Consider the following 19,608-nt stretch of genomic DNA (forward strand, 5'->3'; position numbering starts at 1 on the left):
CTGATCGTCAACCCACCGATCACCAGCTTGTCACTCGCTTGATCGCTTATTTCCAGTTCGCCGATCGCCAACTCGCCGACTGCTAATGCAGCTCGTTGTCCGGCGATCGCCATTTCTAGTTCACTGATCGTCAGATCACCAATCTCCATTTCGCTGATTGCCGATTGCCAGCTCGTCAACATGCTGATCGTCAGCTCGCTGAACTCTAACTCATTGATCGTCAATCGCCAACTCATGTCTCGCCAATGGCCAACTCATGGCTCGCCAATTGCCAACTCATCATTCGCCAATCATCAACTCACCGATCACCGATTGCCTGCTTGACCTTCACTGATCACTGATCGCCAACTCACCAATGCGCTGAACCATTCTGCTGTTCTCCAGTTCCCCGATTGTCAATTACCAGCTTGCGATTCACCATCTCAAAACGCCGTTTTCCAGCTTGTGATCTCCGATCATCTACCTACTCCTCGCTGATCCCCGATCGCCATATCGCCGATCTCCAGCTCACAGCTAGACCTGCTCTCTGATCGTCAGCTTGCTACACCAGTTCGTCTCATCAATCCCCAGCTAACCGATTGCAAGCTCACCGATCGCCACGTCGATCGCTCGCTGTTCGTCTCTAGATGTCCGATTCATCAGCTCACCAATCACCACGTCAACGGCCAACGGCTAGATGATCTCCAACTTCTTACCAATCGCGCCGTTTGTCGATTGATGTTCGACAACTCGTCATTCGTCATCTCACCACACGACAGGTCATAGTTTGTCATCTTGACTTTCGCTTTCTTGTTGTTTGTCAGCTCGCTGTTCGCTTGCTTGCTGTTAGCTGTTTGCCTGCTCAGGATAGTCACTAGTCAGGTCTCCACAGGACCAGCAACCACTTCCAGCATCTAACGGTTTAGCCCTGGATACTTTGCCTTCTGGGGTAAAGTTCTTCTGGAACGATGCGTTCTCTCGGAGACCCTTCATTGAAGTATGGGCTTCCCGAGTCTATTTTCGGAGAGTACTCTCATCTAGACGATATAGATCATCTTCTCACCTCTCTCTTGGGTTTACGCTACGTCGATAGCCCTCCTACATGAAGTTGAAGGAGCTGCTCCTGAGAGTCTCTTCGGAGAGTACTCTCATCTAGACAACATAGATCGTCCTCTCACCTCTCTCTTGAGTGTTCGCTACTTCGGTAGCCCTCCTACGTAGAGTTGAAGCAGTTTAACGCAGATTTCTTTCTGGGGACCTAACCCAGCATCCTCCTTCGACGACTGGGATAATGCACGAGGGCTAACCTTGGTGCTTAATACCTCTCACCTTTTGGGTTTTGTTTGTTTTTCACAAACAAGGTTTTTTCTGTTCCTGAAATTTTCATTTTGCAAAATTCAAAGAACCTGCATACATGTGACTAGGTTTCTTCATCGAATCCGGCACGTTCGCGACATTCATCCCTCATGAATATACGTTCTTCACCTACTCTTCATTCCTACTACATAATGACTTATGGGCCATGTACCTCAAAGACCAGGTTGCTGCTTTGACTGCTACCTCCTCCCTTGTTTCATGTAGAGTATAGGACTACCTTGCTAGCAGACTTTGCTTGGATAGGAACTGTGCTAGTTGCAGTCATCTACAGCAAATCAGGTCTCGGACGTGGTTGTGGAGTCAGATTCCATGAATCTATTCCTCCCCCTGCATCGGGAGGCACAATCCCATGGGATTACCACCCCCCTCATTCTCTCGTTCATAGAGAATTGAATTCAGTGCTGTCTAATGCAACAGCTGCAGCAACATAGTTGCTAGAATACTGGTCAACCCTGGGATGGGTGACCTACTAGAACACCAGAGGCTGTCAACATCTTGACGGCCTATATGTCGTCGGACCTTTGTGTAGACACCTTCATCCTCCATCTGCGAAATCATTTCCCCGAGAAACATATTTGCCCAACCCTTCACGAGACTGTCTTGTTCGTGAACTCGTACAATGACTCTCTACCGTAACTGGATCTCTCCCTTTGGCTGGAGTTGTTCGAAAGGATATCTTTCTTTCTCATCCTAAAGTGATGTTTTACAGTAATGGAAAAACCCCTCCTACGAGCTTGAAATACTCGGCTCAGGTTTTTCACCAAGGACAGAGAATTCACATCCAAGCCACAAGATCTCTCTTGTCTCTTCCATCCTCTATTAGGATATGGGAAGCGGTCTTTCTGTTTCCTCACGATCGGAACATCTGGTCATATGGGAAGACGCGGTTCGTCAAGATACCGCCAAGCGTCTTCGGTCATTTCTTACAGAAGTCTCCAATTTTTGCCTCTCCTCTTGAGTTTGATCTTCAAACCCTGTCATGCGAAGGAAAGGTTGTGATCATACAAACAGTTATCCTTTGGCTTCCTGTACAGGATTGACCACTGAGACTAATACTCCTAGTACCCTTAAGGTACATCTGTCTTAAGCCTGTCATGTCTGGGAATTTTGCTTCAGTTAGCTAAGCACCGAAGGTTGTCGGATTTTTCCACCCTATGGTCAACCTTCTCCCTCAGGATCGGCCTCATCTCCAAAGACTTTGGTTGAATGGCTGATCCTAACAGTCTCGAGCACCTCCATGATATTTCCTTGAGTTTACCACGATCTGATGATTGGAGTAATCTCAGGAGAGACCCGACTATCAAATTGAATTCGGTCATCCATGGACATGGTCATCAGCGTGCAGAAACTTCTGCAGGTTCAACAAGACCGCATCAGTCTCCGTTGATTACTACCTCTTCAGGAACAGCCAGATCCCAGGCGCTTCGGCACCAGGGATCTTCCTTTCCTCTGGTTCTCTACAAGATCTGAGCAAGAGACTGTCTTGATAAGGAGGTTACCGATGACAATCTCATCCAGGGAGTCAATCTCTTTGGTTTTTCCTATGGAAGCATCAAAAAAAGGGAGGGAGTCCACATATGATATCACACGTCTTCAGGACTATGGTCAGAGCATGAATGGCACCGTCTCTTAATCTCTTAGAAAGGCATCTTTTTCTCTTGGGAAGATTATTTGCCTACGGTGACGGCAGTGGTTCGAGTGTTTTCGCATTCACTGGAAACACTTCCCGCACCTATGTGGTCTTCCCTTCGGGGTACCCTGTCTACGGGTTTTGGAATTTATCCAATCCACCCCTTCTGTAGGAGACTTTTTCTGCCAGCCTTTGTTCAGAGGCCTTCCTTCGAGAAGCAGCACGGATAACAACGACAGGCATTGATCTTCTTTCTGTGGGAGAAAGACTACGTCCACCTGTTAGGCTCCCTTTTGAGCAATTCTTCTGAGGGAAAATGGCTTCTCCCCGCCATTGAACAGGCCTCGTTGGCAGTCTGGTCTCGTTAAGAGACTCGGCTAGCCCATCAGACTCGCCTCGCTAGCAAGATTCGTCTTACCTAACAGACACGTCTTTTCCAGTGACGCGTATGCAACATCAGAGAACTCATTGAGGAATTCCTTTAGGATTAGATGCTCCATGGTGAGGATCGTGTAAGGTCTGTCTCTCCTCTCGAGGGTGCTATTTAAGTAATAGACTCTCAAAATTATCATTGAGAGGAAGGCCACTCCTAGACTTGGGCGACGTGAGGCCATCGCTTGTTTCTCAAGCATCTCCTCCAGACCTGAAGAATATGCTTTTCTCTCTTGTCTCCAATCATTGCTCTTCACAGAGTTTGAGCCTACCTACGGCCCATGGGTTGCTTCTTTCAGTCCTTGAGGGTGCTCCCTGACAATCCAGGACCCCTAGACAGCAGATCTTCACCTGATCCTGAGGACAGGTCTCTCCCGGTGTTACCCTCAACCAAGAGAGCAGGCATACCCTATGGGTAACCCTCAACATCTCTCTTTCACGGCGAGGAACTGGGTAACCTCCATCTTTTTTCTAGACGGCTCAAACCTGAGGTTCAAGCCCTCCCGTCTGGAATCCTCCATATCGTGATCAGTGGCTATTACGCCAGTGACTAACTTGAGGTTATATCTTGAGGAAGATACAATATCTTGCCCCAAAGGTTTGGCTTGCTTAAACAACCCTAGGAGGGTCAAAGGAGTCTCATCAAGATATTGTTTGTAACTGAGAGATATGGTATCATATATCAGTCATTGAATCCTTCTCCTTCTCATAGAGGTGACCCAGAGTTCATGACGTTTTAGGGTAGAATTCGCCCTTAATGTTTACAAACAGTTACTTTGTGACGCAGGCCATGCCAGTGGCAAGGTGGAAGACGTGACCCACAGGAGCATGCAGATGTTCTCCATTACCCCTGTGGTGGCTACACAATAAATGGTTTTTAACACCTTGAGCTTCTTGATGGACAAGAAGCAGATGGTTAGGGCAGAGTTAACCAAGGTTTGCTTGGGATGATTGACAAAGAATGACTGGCTCTTTTTTTGTTTCATATTCCCGCCCTCTACGGGGCAACAGCTCCTACGGTACTCTGCAAAGCTTACCTCCACTGTCTGCAGGTATAACCGTTTCCCTTGTGTAACCTAGTATAGATTAATATACTTGTTGCGTCCCCATACCCCGTGGTGAGGTGGGATTGGTAACGTCTTTGGTTACTTCTTAGATTCCTACATTTCTGAGAATGTGTTCCTTAGACTAGTCACACTGCTAGCATCACACATTCACCAAATTGCTCAGGCTCCTAACCGTGCTTTGCGCACCTAATTTAGCAAGGTGTCTGGATTTCTCTCTGTTACGTGCAGACCACTTACGAGAAAACCCCGGGTCAAAGACCAGCAAGTTGGTCAGGACTCCCACCGTCCTAACAGGTGAGATATCCTTATTAAATAGCGTTATGTTTGTTAGTGAAGGAACAAATGACAAATTTGGAAGTAATTTGTATTTTTCCTAACGTCCAAACCCTTTTGCTATTTAAGCCAATTGTCCCTCATCACCTGTCCCTCCCCCATAAGTCCTGCTTGCAATCAGAAGTGATCAGAATACACAGGTGTAGGTGTGTAAAGGATGGCCGGTTACCCAGTTACCCCTCCTACTCTCTACTGCTAAGTAGCAGTAGGAATAGTTCCACCTTGCTAAAAGTCTTATGGCTAGTTTCAGCTTCGCCGAGAGGATAATCCCTATTAAATAGCTAAAGGTTGTACGCTAGGAAAAATACAAATTACTTCCAAATTTGTCATATTTCGGTGAAGTATCTATTCCTTTTGTGAAATGTTAATCCGAGCTTTATAACTTAGTCAAGCTATCTCCTATGAGGTTAAAGTTTACCATAAACAGAATTTTATATTTTATGTTTTTTTAATGTACTGATTACTTCTTGTTTGTTGCTCTTTGTCATTTATGAAATGACCACACTTGATATGATTTTCGATTATATTAACTGAGGTTTCTACTTTAATAATACTTTTCAGTAAGTTTTGTGTTAACTTCCAAGTCTCAGTAAAGGCTTCTGTACATATGCAGTACTGTAGATCGGTACATAAAAAAACATACTTTGGATGATGTAGATTCTAACAATGTTAAACTATAGTATGTTTTACAAGTTTAAGTTTAAGAGCATAGTATTTAATGTTTTCCCTGTGAGGTTTCCACTAGGTAATAAAATTGCAAACAATTCAGATTTCAATATAGTAGAACAGATTTGAGTATATGCCTAAGCTTTTTCACAAGTAAATATTCCCATGTCTTGCCATGATCTTTACAGTGCCTTGATCCAATTTCAATAGCATGACAATGATCACGCTGACAGCATAATAGTATTACTCTCCTCAAGTGTCTGAAATTTTCTCGGTTAATTTTAGCCATTCATTAGTTTATTCATAGGCCCTAGAATCCATAAACAAAAAACTTCAACCCTAAAATGCTAGGACAGAGAGACATTTAATCATACTTATATAAAATGAGAAAAAGGTATAATGAAGATTCTCATTGAGATAACCACTAAAATAAAAAATAATCAGCTCCTCAACCTTATGCCCCAAAAGAATGAATTTTACAAGCATGGCTGAGCAATATATCCATGAATAGTGAATAGCTGAATAGAAAAAAAACACTATTCAGGTAGGAAGCTAATAAAACACTGAACTGGGTGGTTAATCTAGAGAAAGTCATAGAATTACAGTAGAAATACTTGAAAAACTAGCCACTTACTGGACCTGGTATCTAAAGTTATCTTATTTGCATTCTTGAGACCTTCCATAAAAAAATCTCTTAACTACAACAGTACTGGAAATAATTGGAAAATATTATTATAAATATATATTCATATATCATGATGTGAAAAGGCAACTGCTATAGAACAGTTTGCTTAGTATTTTAGGAAATGACAAACACAAAAAGGGAGTCATTTGCCGCCTGATGGCTGATGGACTACCAGTTGAAACTGAATGATTTCTTATGTGATGTTAATGAATGCATTTTCAGACAAACATAAGGCTATTGTAAAGTAATGGTTATGTGCTGAAATAAGGTTTTTAGTGCTTTCTTTTTATGTATGAGTAGTTTTAGGTGTAGAAATTTATTAAGCTCAAGCAATTTTTCAAGGGGACTATGCTGAGGGAAACCTCCTCTCATTTTCATAAGCTGACATTATATGTTTTTACGTATCTTTTTGGTAACTGGTGATAGAGATTACAAATGTTCTGTTTCTTTTTGGAAATAGGTTGAAAAGAGATCTCTTGAGATTTGGGGCACCGAGGAAGCCTTGGAGGAAGCTATAGAAAAGAAAGAGGATCAAAGAGAAATAAGCAAACAGAAAAGATTCAACAAAAAAATGAAGGGTATGTTATTTAGTGTTAATCGTGCTTATTTTTCATTAAATGTATATAATTTGGTTGGTATTAAAATTTTCAGTATGCCTTATCATTCAAGGTATATCCATGAATTTTTGCCTTTAAATTTTAAGCCATCAGTTCAGAAGCACAAGTTTCACTTTAACAAAAAGATGTTATAGTGTAGTCAGACCTTCTCTACTATGAGGTTCAATACTACATGGTATTCTAGAAGTTTTATCCCAGCTGTCACCAAGTTGTGGAATGATCTTCCTAATTGGGTAGTTGATTCGGTAGAACTTCAAAAGTTCAAACTTGCAGAAAATGTTTTTATGTTGAACAGGCTGACATAAGTCTTTTTATAGTTTACATAGGAAATATCTGTTTTGATGTTGTTAGTTTTTTTAAACTATTTTATTTTAATTGTTCATTATTTCTCATAATTATTTATTTCCTAATTTCCTTTCCTCACTGGCTATTTTTCCCTGTTGGAGCCCTTGCGCTTATAGCATCTTGCTTTTCCAACTAGGGTTGTAGCTTAGTAGTAGTAGTAGTAGTAGTAGTAGTAGTAGTAGTAGTAGTAGTAGTAGTAGTAGTAGTAGTAATTAATAATTGATAATTATTATATTGTTAATAATTATAATATTAATAGTAATATTAATATTAATAATAATAATAATAATAATAATAATAATAATAATGATAATAATAATAATGATAATAATAATAATAAAGTTTATTTATGTATAGAATGCATTGTATAAGACATTTTGGGAATACTGTAATTATGTACAGAATTGCAATTAGCATTATCTCCAGTTTAATAATAAATGGCTGAATAGCTTTAGCCTTCATTTTCCCCTATAAAAAACACACCCTCCTCCAAGCAATTGGTACTATTATATTGTGGACACTTCTATCAATATGATTACTGTCCAAGCTACAACTCTAATTATTAAAGCAAAAGTACTACAAACCCTAAAGCTCCAATGGTGAAAGAAGCCCATTGAAGAAATTAAATAAAGAAATAACTAACTATTAATGAGTAACAAGGAGAATTATAAAATATATCAAAATTAGTAACAAGTGGTTCATCTCATAGCAAGTACTGGGACAGCAGGCAGTACTACAATTCTTTGCAGTATCCTTCTGAATTTCATCCCATCTCTTAGCTCTCTTTTATCTCGTTAAATTCCCATCGTTTGCATACAGTACTTCAGTTTTGTTTTTCACTTAAGAGTGAGTATTTTGACAACCGCAATGAGAAATTAGACATTTTTGTTTTGTTTGAATAATCTATCTATCTGCTATGGCACTCCCTCCAATTTTTGGGGGGGTAGCTGACATAAAAAAAAGAACAAAAGGGTATACAGTATTTCTTTGTTTCTCCCGGCCTGACAAAGGATTCAGCCGAGTTTGGTTGGTACTGCTATGGTCCCCTTTATCCACCACAATGAAGATTCATATGCTGAATCGCCTGCTGCTGCTATCTGAGCGGTCACCAGGGGAAGTAGCAGGGCCTATCAGATCTGCGTCACAATCTCTCGCCATTCATTCCTATTTCTAGCTTGGTCTTTTGCCTCTCTCACATCTCTCATCCTATTACCCAGAGCTTTCTTCACTCCATCCATCCACCCAAACCTTGGCCTTCCTCTTGTACTTCTGCCATCAACTCTTGCATTCATCACCTTCTTTAGCTGACAGCCATTTTTCATTTTCTCTACATGGTCAAACCACCTCGACACATTCATATTCACTCTAGCTGCTAATTCATTTCTTACACCCATTCTCACCCTCACTACTTCATTCCTAGCCCTATCTAATCAAGATACACCAGCCATACTCCTTATACACTTTTATCTCGAACACATTCAATTTTTTGTCTCTGTCACTTTCATCCCCTTAACTCCAATCCATACATCACAGTTGGTACAATCACTTACTCATACAAAACTCTCTTTACATTCATTCCTAACCCTCAATTCTTTACCACTCTCTTCACTGCCCCCAACACTTTACATCCTCCATTCACTCTGACGTACATCTGCTTCCACTCCACCATTTGCAGCAACAATAGATTCCAAGTACTGAAACTGATCTACTTCCTTAAGTAGTAAACTACATCCCTAGTCGGAAAAGCAGGATGCTATAAGTCCAAGGGCTTGAACAGGGAAAAATAGCCCATTGAGGAAAGGAAATGAATAAACTATATAAAAATTGATTGAATTGCCTATTGTATGTATAAGTATAGGCTTTTAGCAGTAATTTTACCTCGCCATTGGGATCATAAAGGCAATAATCGTCATATTTCAGCATTATTTAGTTACCAGTGATGAGTCCCTTCCCTCAACTCCAAAAATATCACTCTCTCACACATACAGTATATAGAGTACACATGAGCATGACTAGCTAACATAACATATTCTCGTCTGTATTTTTTGGGCAAACATCTCTTGACATTTGTGCATCTTTCAGCATAATCATAACATAAAAATTATGAATATATAGATGAGTAGATAAAGAAACAAGAACACACCATAAAGAGGCTTGCAGCAAAGATCTATGATATTTTCAAATATCATATTGTATATTGTATAAGGAAAACATAATTTATTCCTGAGAAAATCAGAGAAAATGGGGGAATTATATGGGATACTGAAATAACTAGCTTACCCAGGAATTTTTGGAAGAAAAGATAAAGAAAAGGTTTGGTCTGGCTGTGCATGCATAGATTTATTAAAATTACTTTGTAGCTATAAAACAAACTTGTCTTTCCTTAAAAACTATTTCAAACTTGAAATACAGATGTTCCCGTAGCCAAAAATCCAATAATCTGAATTTCCAAAATTCCAAATTAGAGGTCGTCAGTTGTGTTCCTTAATTGTTATGGTATGACTTAGAGACTGGTGTAAGGTGGGATAAAACGAATTAACTTTTATTTTATTTTTGTATTTGTTATTTAAGGATGAGCGACGTAAAGTAGGAACCAACGTATAGGTATGTTGAAACGACACAAAAATGGGTATTACACTACTGTATGTGCAGTATAAACCTTATTTCATATACAGTACACTGTGTATGTTATTGTCAGTGTTTTAAAGGAAAAATTAAAGCTTCGTTTATATTTCATGTACAAAGACTGAGTTGTTTGCCAAATTTTTTTTATTATACTGTATTAGTGTAATTGCCAGACTGAGTAGTGTAGAAGTATGGGGGTTGGGTCACCAGAAAATCCAAGGTCAATTATATAGTATTAAATTACCAGCTTTTCAAGGAAACATATAGTTGCATATGCAATGCTTTATATCAGGTGTTTTGAATAAATCATGATATAATAATAGCAATACTATTGATTATGGGACTAGGAAAAACAGTATGTTGGACATGTTGGGGTGTTTGGTTAACGATGAATTTGATAGGGTTGTAGAATCATAATCTTGTCAATGCTATACAATATTCATCTGCTAGAAGATTAGACATAACCACCTAAAAAATATTCCTCATTAGAAGACTGCAATGTTATCCTGGTGTTTTTTAACACTAGAAGCCATAATTTTTCTGTAATAATTGTAAGGCTCAGTTATACCACACCTCCTTTCACAAGTCAAGGGTGGCAGGAGAGCCTTCAAAATATAGGTTTTTCCTTTGTTGAAATAAATTTTTAGGTTTAGGAACAGTGTGTTGGTCCTTAAGGACTGGTACCAGAACATAAAAAGGTGAACTGGTAAACCACAAAGGTCAAGTTAACTTCATAACTCCAAGTGAAGGAACAGTCCATACTCACAATACATGAATAGAAATAGTGGTACCTCAGTTATTAAGTTTAATTCATTCCGGGGGCTACAGTAGCTTGCAAACTAAAATGCTTGTAAACTAAAAAAGTTTTTTCATATAAGAAATAAAGGAAATTCAATTGATGAATTTCACTCATCCCTAAATACATAATATACTACACTCATTTTTAAAGGTTTGTCGTCGTCGGCGCCCACTCGTGTCCGAGTATTGGGTTCTGTCGTTAGCCATCAGCCTCCTATCTGTGGGGTGGGTGCTTATGCCTGATGTGGCTGTTAAGTCCTAGTCTGTGGTGGAAGAGTCGCGGACAGTGTTCACAAGGGAGGGTAGGTGGTGGGCGGGGCTGTTCTAATCGCTCTCTCCTTCTTCTCCTCCTAGCCTCCTCATTTTGTCTCCTCCTCTCCTCGAAGTCCACGGTGCCATGGTGTACTGTACTCCTCCAGGTTTTCCTGTCCCTGGCTGTTTCTTCCCATGAGGAAAGATCGATGTCAGTTAAAGCCAGGGTGCGCTTTAGTTGATCTTTATAGCGCATTTTCGGGGCTCCTCGTAGTCTGGTGCCCTGGGTCAGTTCTCCGTAGAATATTTTCTTTGGGAGCCTAGATGGATCCATCCTATGCACGTGTCCTATCCAGCGGAGGCGGTGGTGGATGATGGTGGCCTCCACGCTGGTCAGCGAGGCACGTTCTAAGACTTCAATGTTGGTGGTGTGGCTCTCCCAGGGGATTTTCAAGATCTGCCTCAGTTTCATTTGTTGGAAGCGTTCTAGGTTTTTAAGATCGTTTCTATATAGCGTCCATGTTTCACATGCATACAGGAGCGTGGAGAGGACTACTGCCCTGAACACCATTATTTTGGTGGTCATTGTCAGTGCGTGGTTGTTAAATACGCGGCGGTTGAGTCGGCCAAAGGCTGAGTGGGCTGCCCTGATCCTGTTCTCCACGTCCTTTTTGCTTGTGGGAGCTGATGTTAGGATGCTCCCTAGGTAGGAGAACTGGTCCACCTGTTCTAACGGTTGGTCATTCACTGTGGTATTGAAGTTGGGGAGCATCAGTCCTGGTGGATGTTGGACGAGGGTCTTGGTTTTGTCTGAGTTGACTTGCATCCCAAAACGTTCGTAGGCAGAGTTGTATGCATCAGCTAACGACTGCAGGTCCTCTGCCGTCTGACCTGGGGTGGCATTGTCGTCAGCATACTGCAGTTCTCGCACTGCACACAAGGTGGTCTTGGTTCTGGCGCGGAGTCTAGCGAGGTTGAAAGCGCCTCCATCCATGCGGAAACGTAGGTCGACTGAGGGTGTGTCTGGGGGAATCTCGTTGAGCATTGCTGCGGTGTATAGCGAGAAACACGTCGGGGCCAGAACACAGCCCTGCTTCAGGCCGCCGTTGATGGGGAATGGGTCTGAAAGAGAGTTCTGGTGGCAGACTCTCCCAACCATTCCGTCATGGAGGGCACGCACCAGCTTGACAAAATCGGGTGGGCAGCCATATCTTTTGAGGACAGCCCACATGGCAGGTCGAGGTACTTTGTCGAAGGCCTTTTTCAAATCCCAGAAGATGAACATTATGGGCTGTTGTTGTTCGAGGCTCTTCTCCTGTAGTTGTCGCGCACAGAAGATCATGTCTATGGTCCCGCGGGAAGGTCGAAAGCCGCACTGGGACTCTGGCAGGACGTCTTCTGCGAGAATAAGGAGACGGTCAAGGAGAATCCGAGCGAAAATCTTACTCGCGATGCTTAGTAGTGATATTCCCCGGTAGTTGTTACAGTTCTCCCTGTCTCCCTTCCTGAAGATGGTAGTGATGTTTGCATCGCGGAAGTCACTGGGGGGGGTCTTGGTCTCCCATATTTTCAGTATAAGGAGCATCAAACGGTTCCTCAAGCCGGGGCCACCGTGAGTGAGGAGCTCCAACGGGATGTTGTCTGGCCCTGGGGCTTTGCCGGGCTTCATGCGCTGCAGGGCCTTGTTGAAGTCATGGATGGAGGGTGGTAGTGCCATCCAGTGACGGACGGGATGCTGCGGGGTCATTCGCAGGAGATCGTCTGGGGTGTCTGCTTGGTCATTGAGGAGGTTCTCAAAGTGAGACCTCCACCTGGCCAGGATGCCCTCGCTGTCGGTGATGGTCGTGGCCCCATCCGCGTCCTTCAGGCTGCCCACTGATGACCGTGTGGGACCGAATATTTCTTTTGTTGCTGCATAGAAGCTGCGCAGGTCACGTTGGTCAGCGAAACTCTGTATTTCTGCAGCTTTTCTTTGCCACCAGGTGTTCTGGGCTTCACGAATACCTCTTTGGCAACCAGCTTCAGCCCCCTTGTGAGCACATTTGTTAGCTGCTGTTGGTTGGTTTTCCAAAGTCAGGCGTGCTTGTCGTTTGGTTTCAATGAGAAGAGAGATGGTAGCATCATTCTCATCAAACCAATCCTGCCGTTTCTTGGTGGTGAAGCCTAGTGTTTCCTCCGCGGCACGGGCCATGGCGTTTCTGAGGGTGGTCCAGTGGTGCTCGACAGTGGCCTGACCCACAGGGTCTGCGAGGTATTGTTCGCAGGCCTCCTTGTAGTTCTGTGCCACCTGTGGGTTGCGGAGCTTACTACAATCAAAGCGTTGGTGTGGTACGCTGTCAGGTGCCCTTCTGGGTGGTCGTAGGGTCGTCACGGAGAGTCGGGAGATGAGGAGTCTGTGGTCCGTCCAGCAGTCGTCCGCTCCGGGCATGGATCGGGTGATGCGGACGTCTCCTCGGTCTCTGGCTCTGGTCAGGACGTAGTCCAGGGTGTGCCAGTGCTTAGACCGTGGGTGTCTCCATGTGGTCTTTTGTCGCTTTGGTAACTGGAAGATGGTGTTGGTTACCACAAGTTGGTGTTCTGCACACAGACCCAGTAGGAGTTGGCCATTGGCATTGCAATTTCCAATGCCATGGCGGCCGATGATTCCCTCCCACAGGCGATGGTCTTTGCCTACTCGGGCATTAAAGTCGCCAAGCACAACGAGCTTGTCATTGGCGGGCACTGCCTGGATGGTGCGGTCGGGCTGGGTGTAGAAGGCAGCTTTGTTATCATCGGTTGAGGTCATAGTCGGGGCGTAGACAGAGATCAGGGTGAGATGTCTGTCCCGCGTGATGGGGATGCGGACAGTCATCAGGCGCTCACTGATGGCCTTGGGAGCGAGGTTGTGCTGCTGCACTAGCTGGGAACGGATGGCGAAGCCGACACCGTGGATGCGAGGCTCCTCTAGGGCCTTGCCTTTCCAGAAGATGGTGTAGCCTGTTCCAGCTTCCCTGATGTTGCCCTCTTTGGGTAGTCTGGTCTCTCTAAGAGCCGCCACATCAACATTGAAGCGGGCTAGCTCCTTGCAGACGAGGGCTGTACGTCGTTCCGGGCGGTTGGTGTTCGTCACGTCTTGGAGGGTGCGGATGTTCCACGCACCTAAGGTTAATATTTTTTTCTTGTTATTTCGACCGCATTAGTGGGATGTCCGCCAGCCGCGGTGAGCTGACCAGACGGGTTTGCCGTGTCCGATGTTTACCCCACCTTTTCTAGGGGCCTCCCCATGTGGGGTGGGCTGCGGTGTCCTCAATAGGCCAGCCCAGTCACGGGTCCAGCTGCTGAACTCTGGTGTCACGGCACCGTCACCAGAGAGCGACTGAATCTTAGACTCGCCGCCTGAGTGCAGTCGTGGGCTAAGGGCTTCCAGCTATCCAGGCCTGCCCCCTTCACCCACAGTGCTGTCGCCTCAGGACTTGCTGGTGGTGGTGATGATGATGATGGTGAGAAAGAGATGAAGAAGGGTGGAGGAAACGACAGAATGCCAGTAGCTAGGTACAGTATATTGTTTTGGGTGGTCGTGGCTTTGCAACGGCCACGCACACACACTTGGCCCACATAATTTTCACCGCGGCTCAAGACATATGAGACAGGCGGCTTCTCCGATGTTGGTTGCATCGGGCTGCCGGGTTCTTGTTATGTCAAGGCCCGCCTTGTTGCCTGCCCGACAGGCATTGCCCTCTTCCGCCGGTGCTGGGAAGCTCCGCCGTTGGGGTCTTGTTTGGTTTGATTTTGGAGTTTTCCTTCTCCTAGCCTTTGCCTATCTTAAAATAAAGGAGAAGGCCTATAGGGGTCCAGTCTTGGTCTGGTCTCTCAGAACTGGCCTTAGCGGTATGGTTGAGCCTGCCAGGGTGGATAAACTACCCCTCCGCCATTGCCCAGCCCATCATTGGGACACTCAAGCCCCTCTACTGCAGCAAAGTGCTGGACCTTCAGAGGGGAAAGGTTTGTACAGTAATGTTAATTATTGTGAAAAAAAAATTAACGCATGAAATTATTTGAAAAAGTTGCCATATGCCAATAATCCTTCCTGGTCTCATGTGAAGCCATGAAGGGTGTCCGCATCATTTCTCATGCTGGTATGATGGGGTATGTACATCCCATTGTTGGATTAGTTATGGATGATTGAGGACACCCTGTTTGTGGAGCTTCACGGCTTGGTGCACTTGGAAGAGATAATGGTATTGTAGAATGACCACTGAATCCTGTAATCCTATGGACTGCCACTGTATGTTTTTCTTGGTCTTGCGAGCTGGTATGGTACCTATAAAGGCATGTTTTTTCTGAACCTCAAATCATAGTTACCATAACACTTGTCATTTTTCATTTTCCTTCTTCAAAAGCTTTGACCATTTCCCCATCTACAAAAATACCTAATGTCTCTCATCTGTCCCCTCCTCAACTGAATAAGATATAAAGTTATAATGAAAAAGTTAAAGAGGTCACCAAGGACCATGTTCGATTTTATTTGACATACGCCAAGTTAATGTAATACTGTATACAGTACAGTATATTATTCATAGACACATATCTCAACTTATATAAAACTCTAGAAGCATATTAATTTGAGACATGATAGTACTTATTTGATCACATCCTAGAAATTCTGCACATCACGTGATAGTCTCGTTCTTATGGTACTTGTCTAGAAAAATGTTCAGACGTAGCAAAATTTATGTTTTCAGAGTGATGCAATACTGTATTCGTTATCAAATTTGAATTACTAAGCTTGTATCCCAGTTTGCTTGTATTCAAAGTATTTTTTCTGATCTTTACTAGGAAAATATTAATTTTACATTTTGCCTTAAAAGGTGAGAGATATTGAGCAGTTTTGTTAGATTTATTTCACTTTATAATACTGTAAAGTAAGTCTTAAAGGATTTTCATATTTATTGTTGATAAATAGACTATTTATAATTGCATGACCACTGTTTCTTGTTTTGATCATCATATTTTCTCACTTGGTAAAATGTTAAAGAAGTCTTAGCTTGACTTACTTTTCTTTCAGAGTTGAGGATGAATGTGAGAAGCAGTCTTTACACCAGAGCAACTAAAAATCATGAACATGAGTATGGCGAAGAGACATATCTGCCTGATGAGGATGAGTATTCCCGTACTTGTCAAACTTGTGGTCATACATACACTTATGACAAATTGTAACAATCCAATTTAAGTACAGTACAGTCATATTTAAAATCACTAGCCATAGGGGTCCAGTCTGTTAGGAAATGATTCTATCGCATGATAATTCTCTGATAAAAGATGTATTATTGTTAGTTAGTATTACAAGACCACTGACTCAGACATGTAGACTCTCTTAGGGGTTGCTCAAAGGATTTATTCTTAAGTGAGGCAAAAATAGCAGCGAAATAAAGTTGATAAATTGGACTGCCAAAAATTAGGAGATCAAAGAAAATAAATGGAAAGGAAATGAAAAGACAAACAAATTTTACTGTGAAAGAATAGACACCACAAAACTGTTCATTCCATCTCTGGCTAGCCCTGAAATGTCTATTGCATGTGATACCCCATATGGGAATCCAGATGTAGAATGGTCTGATACACCTTTCTGTATCTCCTCCATTACTTGAGTTCCATGTGTTTCACACATAGGTTTGTGCATGTCCTACTTTTGAAACCTTCAGTTACATTAAATTTGGATGCTCATAAGTTAGAGAAAGTCTGTAATATTACTGCAAATCAGCATGCTCCTTTGTTTCAATTTATGAAACATATTGTATCTGCCACAGTAATAAGTTTTTCTATCTTTTTTTTTTTTTTTTTTTTTTTTTTTTTTTTTTTTTTTTTGTGGATTACACCATTTTTGTCTTTGGGTCTCTTGTCTCTTTCGGCAAATGGGCTCCCTATTCATGGCAGTTTTACAGGGAAGTTGATTGCCTTTCTTAGTTTCGCAAGGTTTTGGTCTTATCATTGAAAAATTATAGTAACTATAATACAAACCAACTTTGGACAGCCTGACGGGATAATTCCAAGAAAGTATAAACTCTTTAAAATCCCCCATCTTGTAATTCGAAGGAAGGAAGATATATGACCTAGGTATTGGTATGCTTTTACGGTCTATTCTGATTATAATTATAAAATTGATAATAATAATAACTTGAAATATGTGTTCTAAAGTAAAGGAGGCTATAACGACATAATGTGAGTAAAAAGGGGAGTAGGGAGATAGGGAGAGGAACATGGTGTGATACGAGCGTATAGCCAAAATCAGGTATAATGCCGACCTGGTCAGGAAGACTAAACTGCTCTAAACAATAACTAGCCCTCCAAAATCGGGTATAATGCCGACCTGGTCAGGTAGTACGATGACTTAAGGATGTCATCCTATATAAAGTTGAAATGTGTCCCAACTCCCCGCATAATATTCAATAGGAACATCTTAACCTAGTTATAAAATACGTATATCGAAGAGGAAGCTCACTGGCGAAGACTACCTTCCGAAGCCGCATACGGCCCGGTCGGGTAGGCTAACCAAATGAACGCCAAAACAGCCTAACTAATTCTCAAATGTTAATAAACATCAATAACCATACTTGAGCACTGTAAAAGATGTCTAGAGCTAAATAAACAAGACTACAATTAGTATGAGGAACTAATTGGAAGTCGTCAAGTAAGCATGAAGCTCTCAGAGGTAGCGGCACCAAAATGACTGCCAGGGTAGAAGCATCATACGACGCTGTACGCTACCCATCTAGACTAAAATTAACAATATTATAAAAATTTTGTGTCGCTACTTAACCTGGGAGTAGAAGTCTCTAGAAGCTCGGACATCGTCACTAAACACAAGATAAAGGTTCCGAATACAAGAACACGTGTTGATATCATGGTGCTAAAGAAGGAATGATGGGAGTCGCGTGGGTGGTGGTGGGGGGGGGGGGAGAGTAGCCGTAGTAACGGGCAGTAGTTGGATGTAGAGCACCTCGTAGTATCGAGGGATATTGAGGAAGGAGAAGACTAATTGGTAAGGGACCTCTGGTAGTGGTTTTAACACGCCCCAGTTACTATACCGACACCCTATAAGGGTGAGCGAGCTGGGTATATTCCTTGCAACTTTTTCTCTGGTATATTTAGCATTATTTATACCTTGGAAATGGTGTTATAAGGAGCATTTCACGGAGCGACACAGGTTGAGCCCAGAAATAGATTTTTCCTTTGTCAAAATCCCTTTTGTAAGTCCATCTGTTAACATTCGCGGGAAAATAGTAACAAAAATACCAGTGAATATTGAAAATCTGCTAATAGTCCATGAGCCTGGCTAAATTTGACTAGCAATGTAGGGAACAGATTCAATCAACTTTTTGAATACTGTACTATGCACAAAAAACAGGGATTGACTTTTCAAGTCTAGATTGGTGCCCCCAATGGCTACTGTTTTCAAGCTTTATGCCATGTTTTCAGAAATTTAGCCAGAACTTTGTAACATATCTTGCAATTTTCATGGATTTAACCTTAATATATTCAGAATTTAATCACACATACTCATGTATAATTTGAGTAACTTTATTGCTTTTTTTTTGTTCATGAATTAAAGGTTTTATGCCAAATAATGAAATTTTTTTTACAATTATTTTCAGACTTATCAAAGGAATTTTGCAGGAACAGAGTAGAACGGCATCATATCAATTATGTTCTTAAAATATCTACTAAGATTCACACAACACCTATGCACAATTGAAATATTGTTACCACCAACATATCTCAGGGAGGGACATTCAAGGCAATACCTATCTCACCTGTATGGTTGGGTTTTCCTGAGAATCAAAAATCTTTACAGAAAACCAAATGCACTAACTACTCAACGTGTCGCCAAAATACAGTCAAGCCTTGTTATTCTCGATAGTTAGGTTACAGACACAGGCGCGATAAGCGAATTTTCGCGAATAAATACTCCACTAGGGTGGGCTAACTCCTAACCTAAAAAGTCGCTGCCCCTTGCCACGAGTGGGTGCCCTAACTGATGATTAACACAGTAAATACTATCTAATATTATTTTAATTTGGTTTCCACAACAGTATATAATCATATGTACAGTGTACAGTACGTTTGCACACATGCACTACATACTGAACACAGTAAGGTTAGAGTACAGTATTATGCTAAGTTAAAGTTTACCGAGTCGTCATTATCCCCTTACAGTTCTGTATAACAAAGTTGTTCCTATCTAGTAATACTGTACTGTAACCTAATTCTGATACGGTACTGTATATTACTGTAATATATGTACAGTAATATTACTACAGTACAGCTTAACTGTACTTACTGTAAGTGTGTTTTCGTTCAAGACTCGTAGCCTACGCCGCTACTCTAGAAGCAGGATGCAACTTCGTGTGTGTTGTCTCTTGCGCAGTATGTTATCTATATTGTACTTTCCTAAACAGAAATACAGCTTATTTTATAAACTAAAAACTTGAATATCTTGATAATAATTGTTTCTTTTAAATAAATACAGTAAACAAAAACTTTGCATTCAATTACTTTTCAACAGCCTCTCTCTCTCTCTCTCTCTCTCTCTCTCTCTCTCTCTCTCTCTCTCTCTCTCTCTCTCTCTCTCTCTCTCTCTCTCTCTCTCTCTCTCCTCTCTCTCCTCTCTCTCTCTCTCTCCTCTCTCTCTCTCTCTCTCTCTCTCTCTCTCTCTCTCTCTCTCTCTCTCTCTCTCCTCTCTCTCTCTCTCTCTCTCTCTCTCATAAATGAAATCTTTGTTTCTTTGCTAAGTCTCTATTGAGGCTTTATAATCAAGCACCACAG

General features: G+C 42.1%; 1 protein-coding gene across 2 annotated transcripts in view; it reads left to right on the top strand.

Annotated features, from left to right (window-relative positions):
- The window catches only part of Xpac (DNA repair protein complementing XP-A cells homolog Xpac), a 117,039-nt gene extending 97,661 nt beyond the window's left edge, over positions 1-19,378 (top strand). For both annotated transcript variants that reach the window (XM_068389639.1, XM_068389647.1), the window contains exons 6-7: positions 6,630-6,747; positions 15,851-19,378. In XM_068389639.1, the coding sequence (XP_068245740.1) occupies positions 6,630-6,747; positions 15,851-16,002 (270 nt within the window). In that variant the 3' untranslated portion in view covers positions 16,003-19,378. The remainder of the gene's footprint in view (positions 1-6,629; positions 6,748-15,850) is intronic.
- The last annotated feature ends 230 nt before the right edge of the window (positions 19,379-19,608 follow it).

This window comes from Palaemon carinicauda, chromosome 1 (assembly GCF_036898095.1).
Source record: "Palaemon carinicauda isolate YSFRI2023 chromosome 1, ASM3689809v2, whole genome shotgun sequence".
In the NCBI taxonomy this organism is placed as follows: domain Eukaryota; kingdom Metazoa; phylum Arthropoda; class Malacostraca; order Decapoda; family Palaemonidae; genus Palaemon; species Palaemon carinicauda.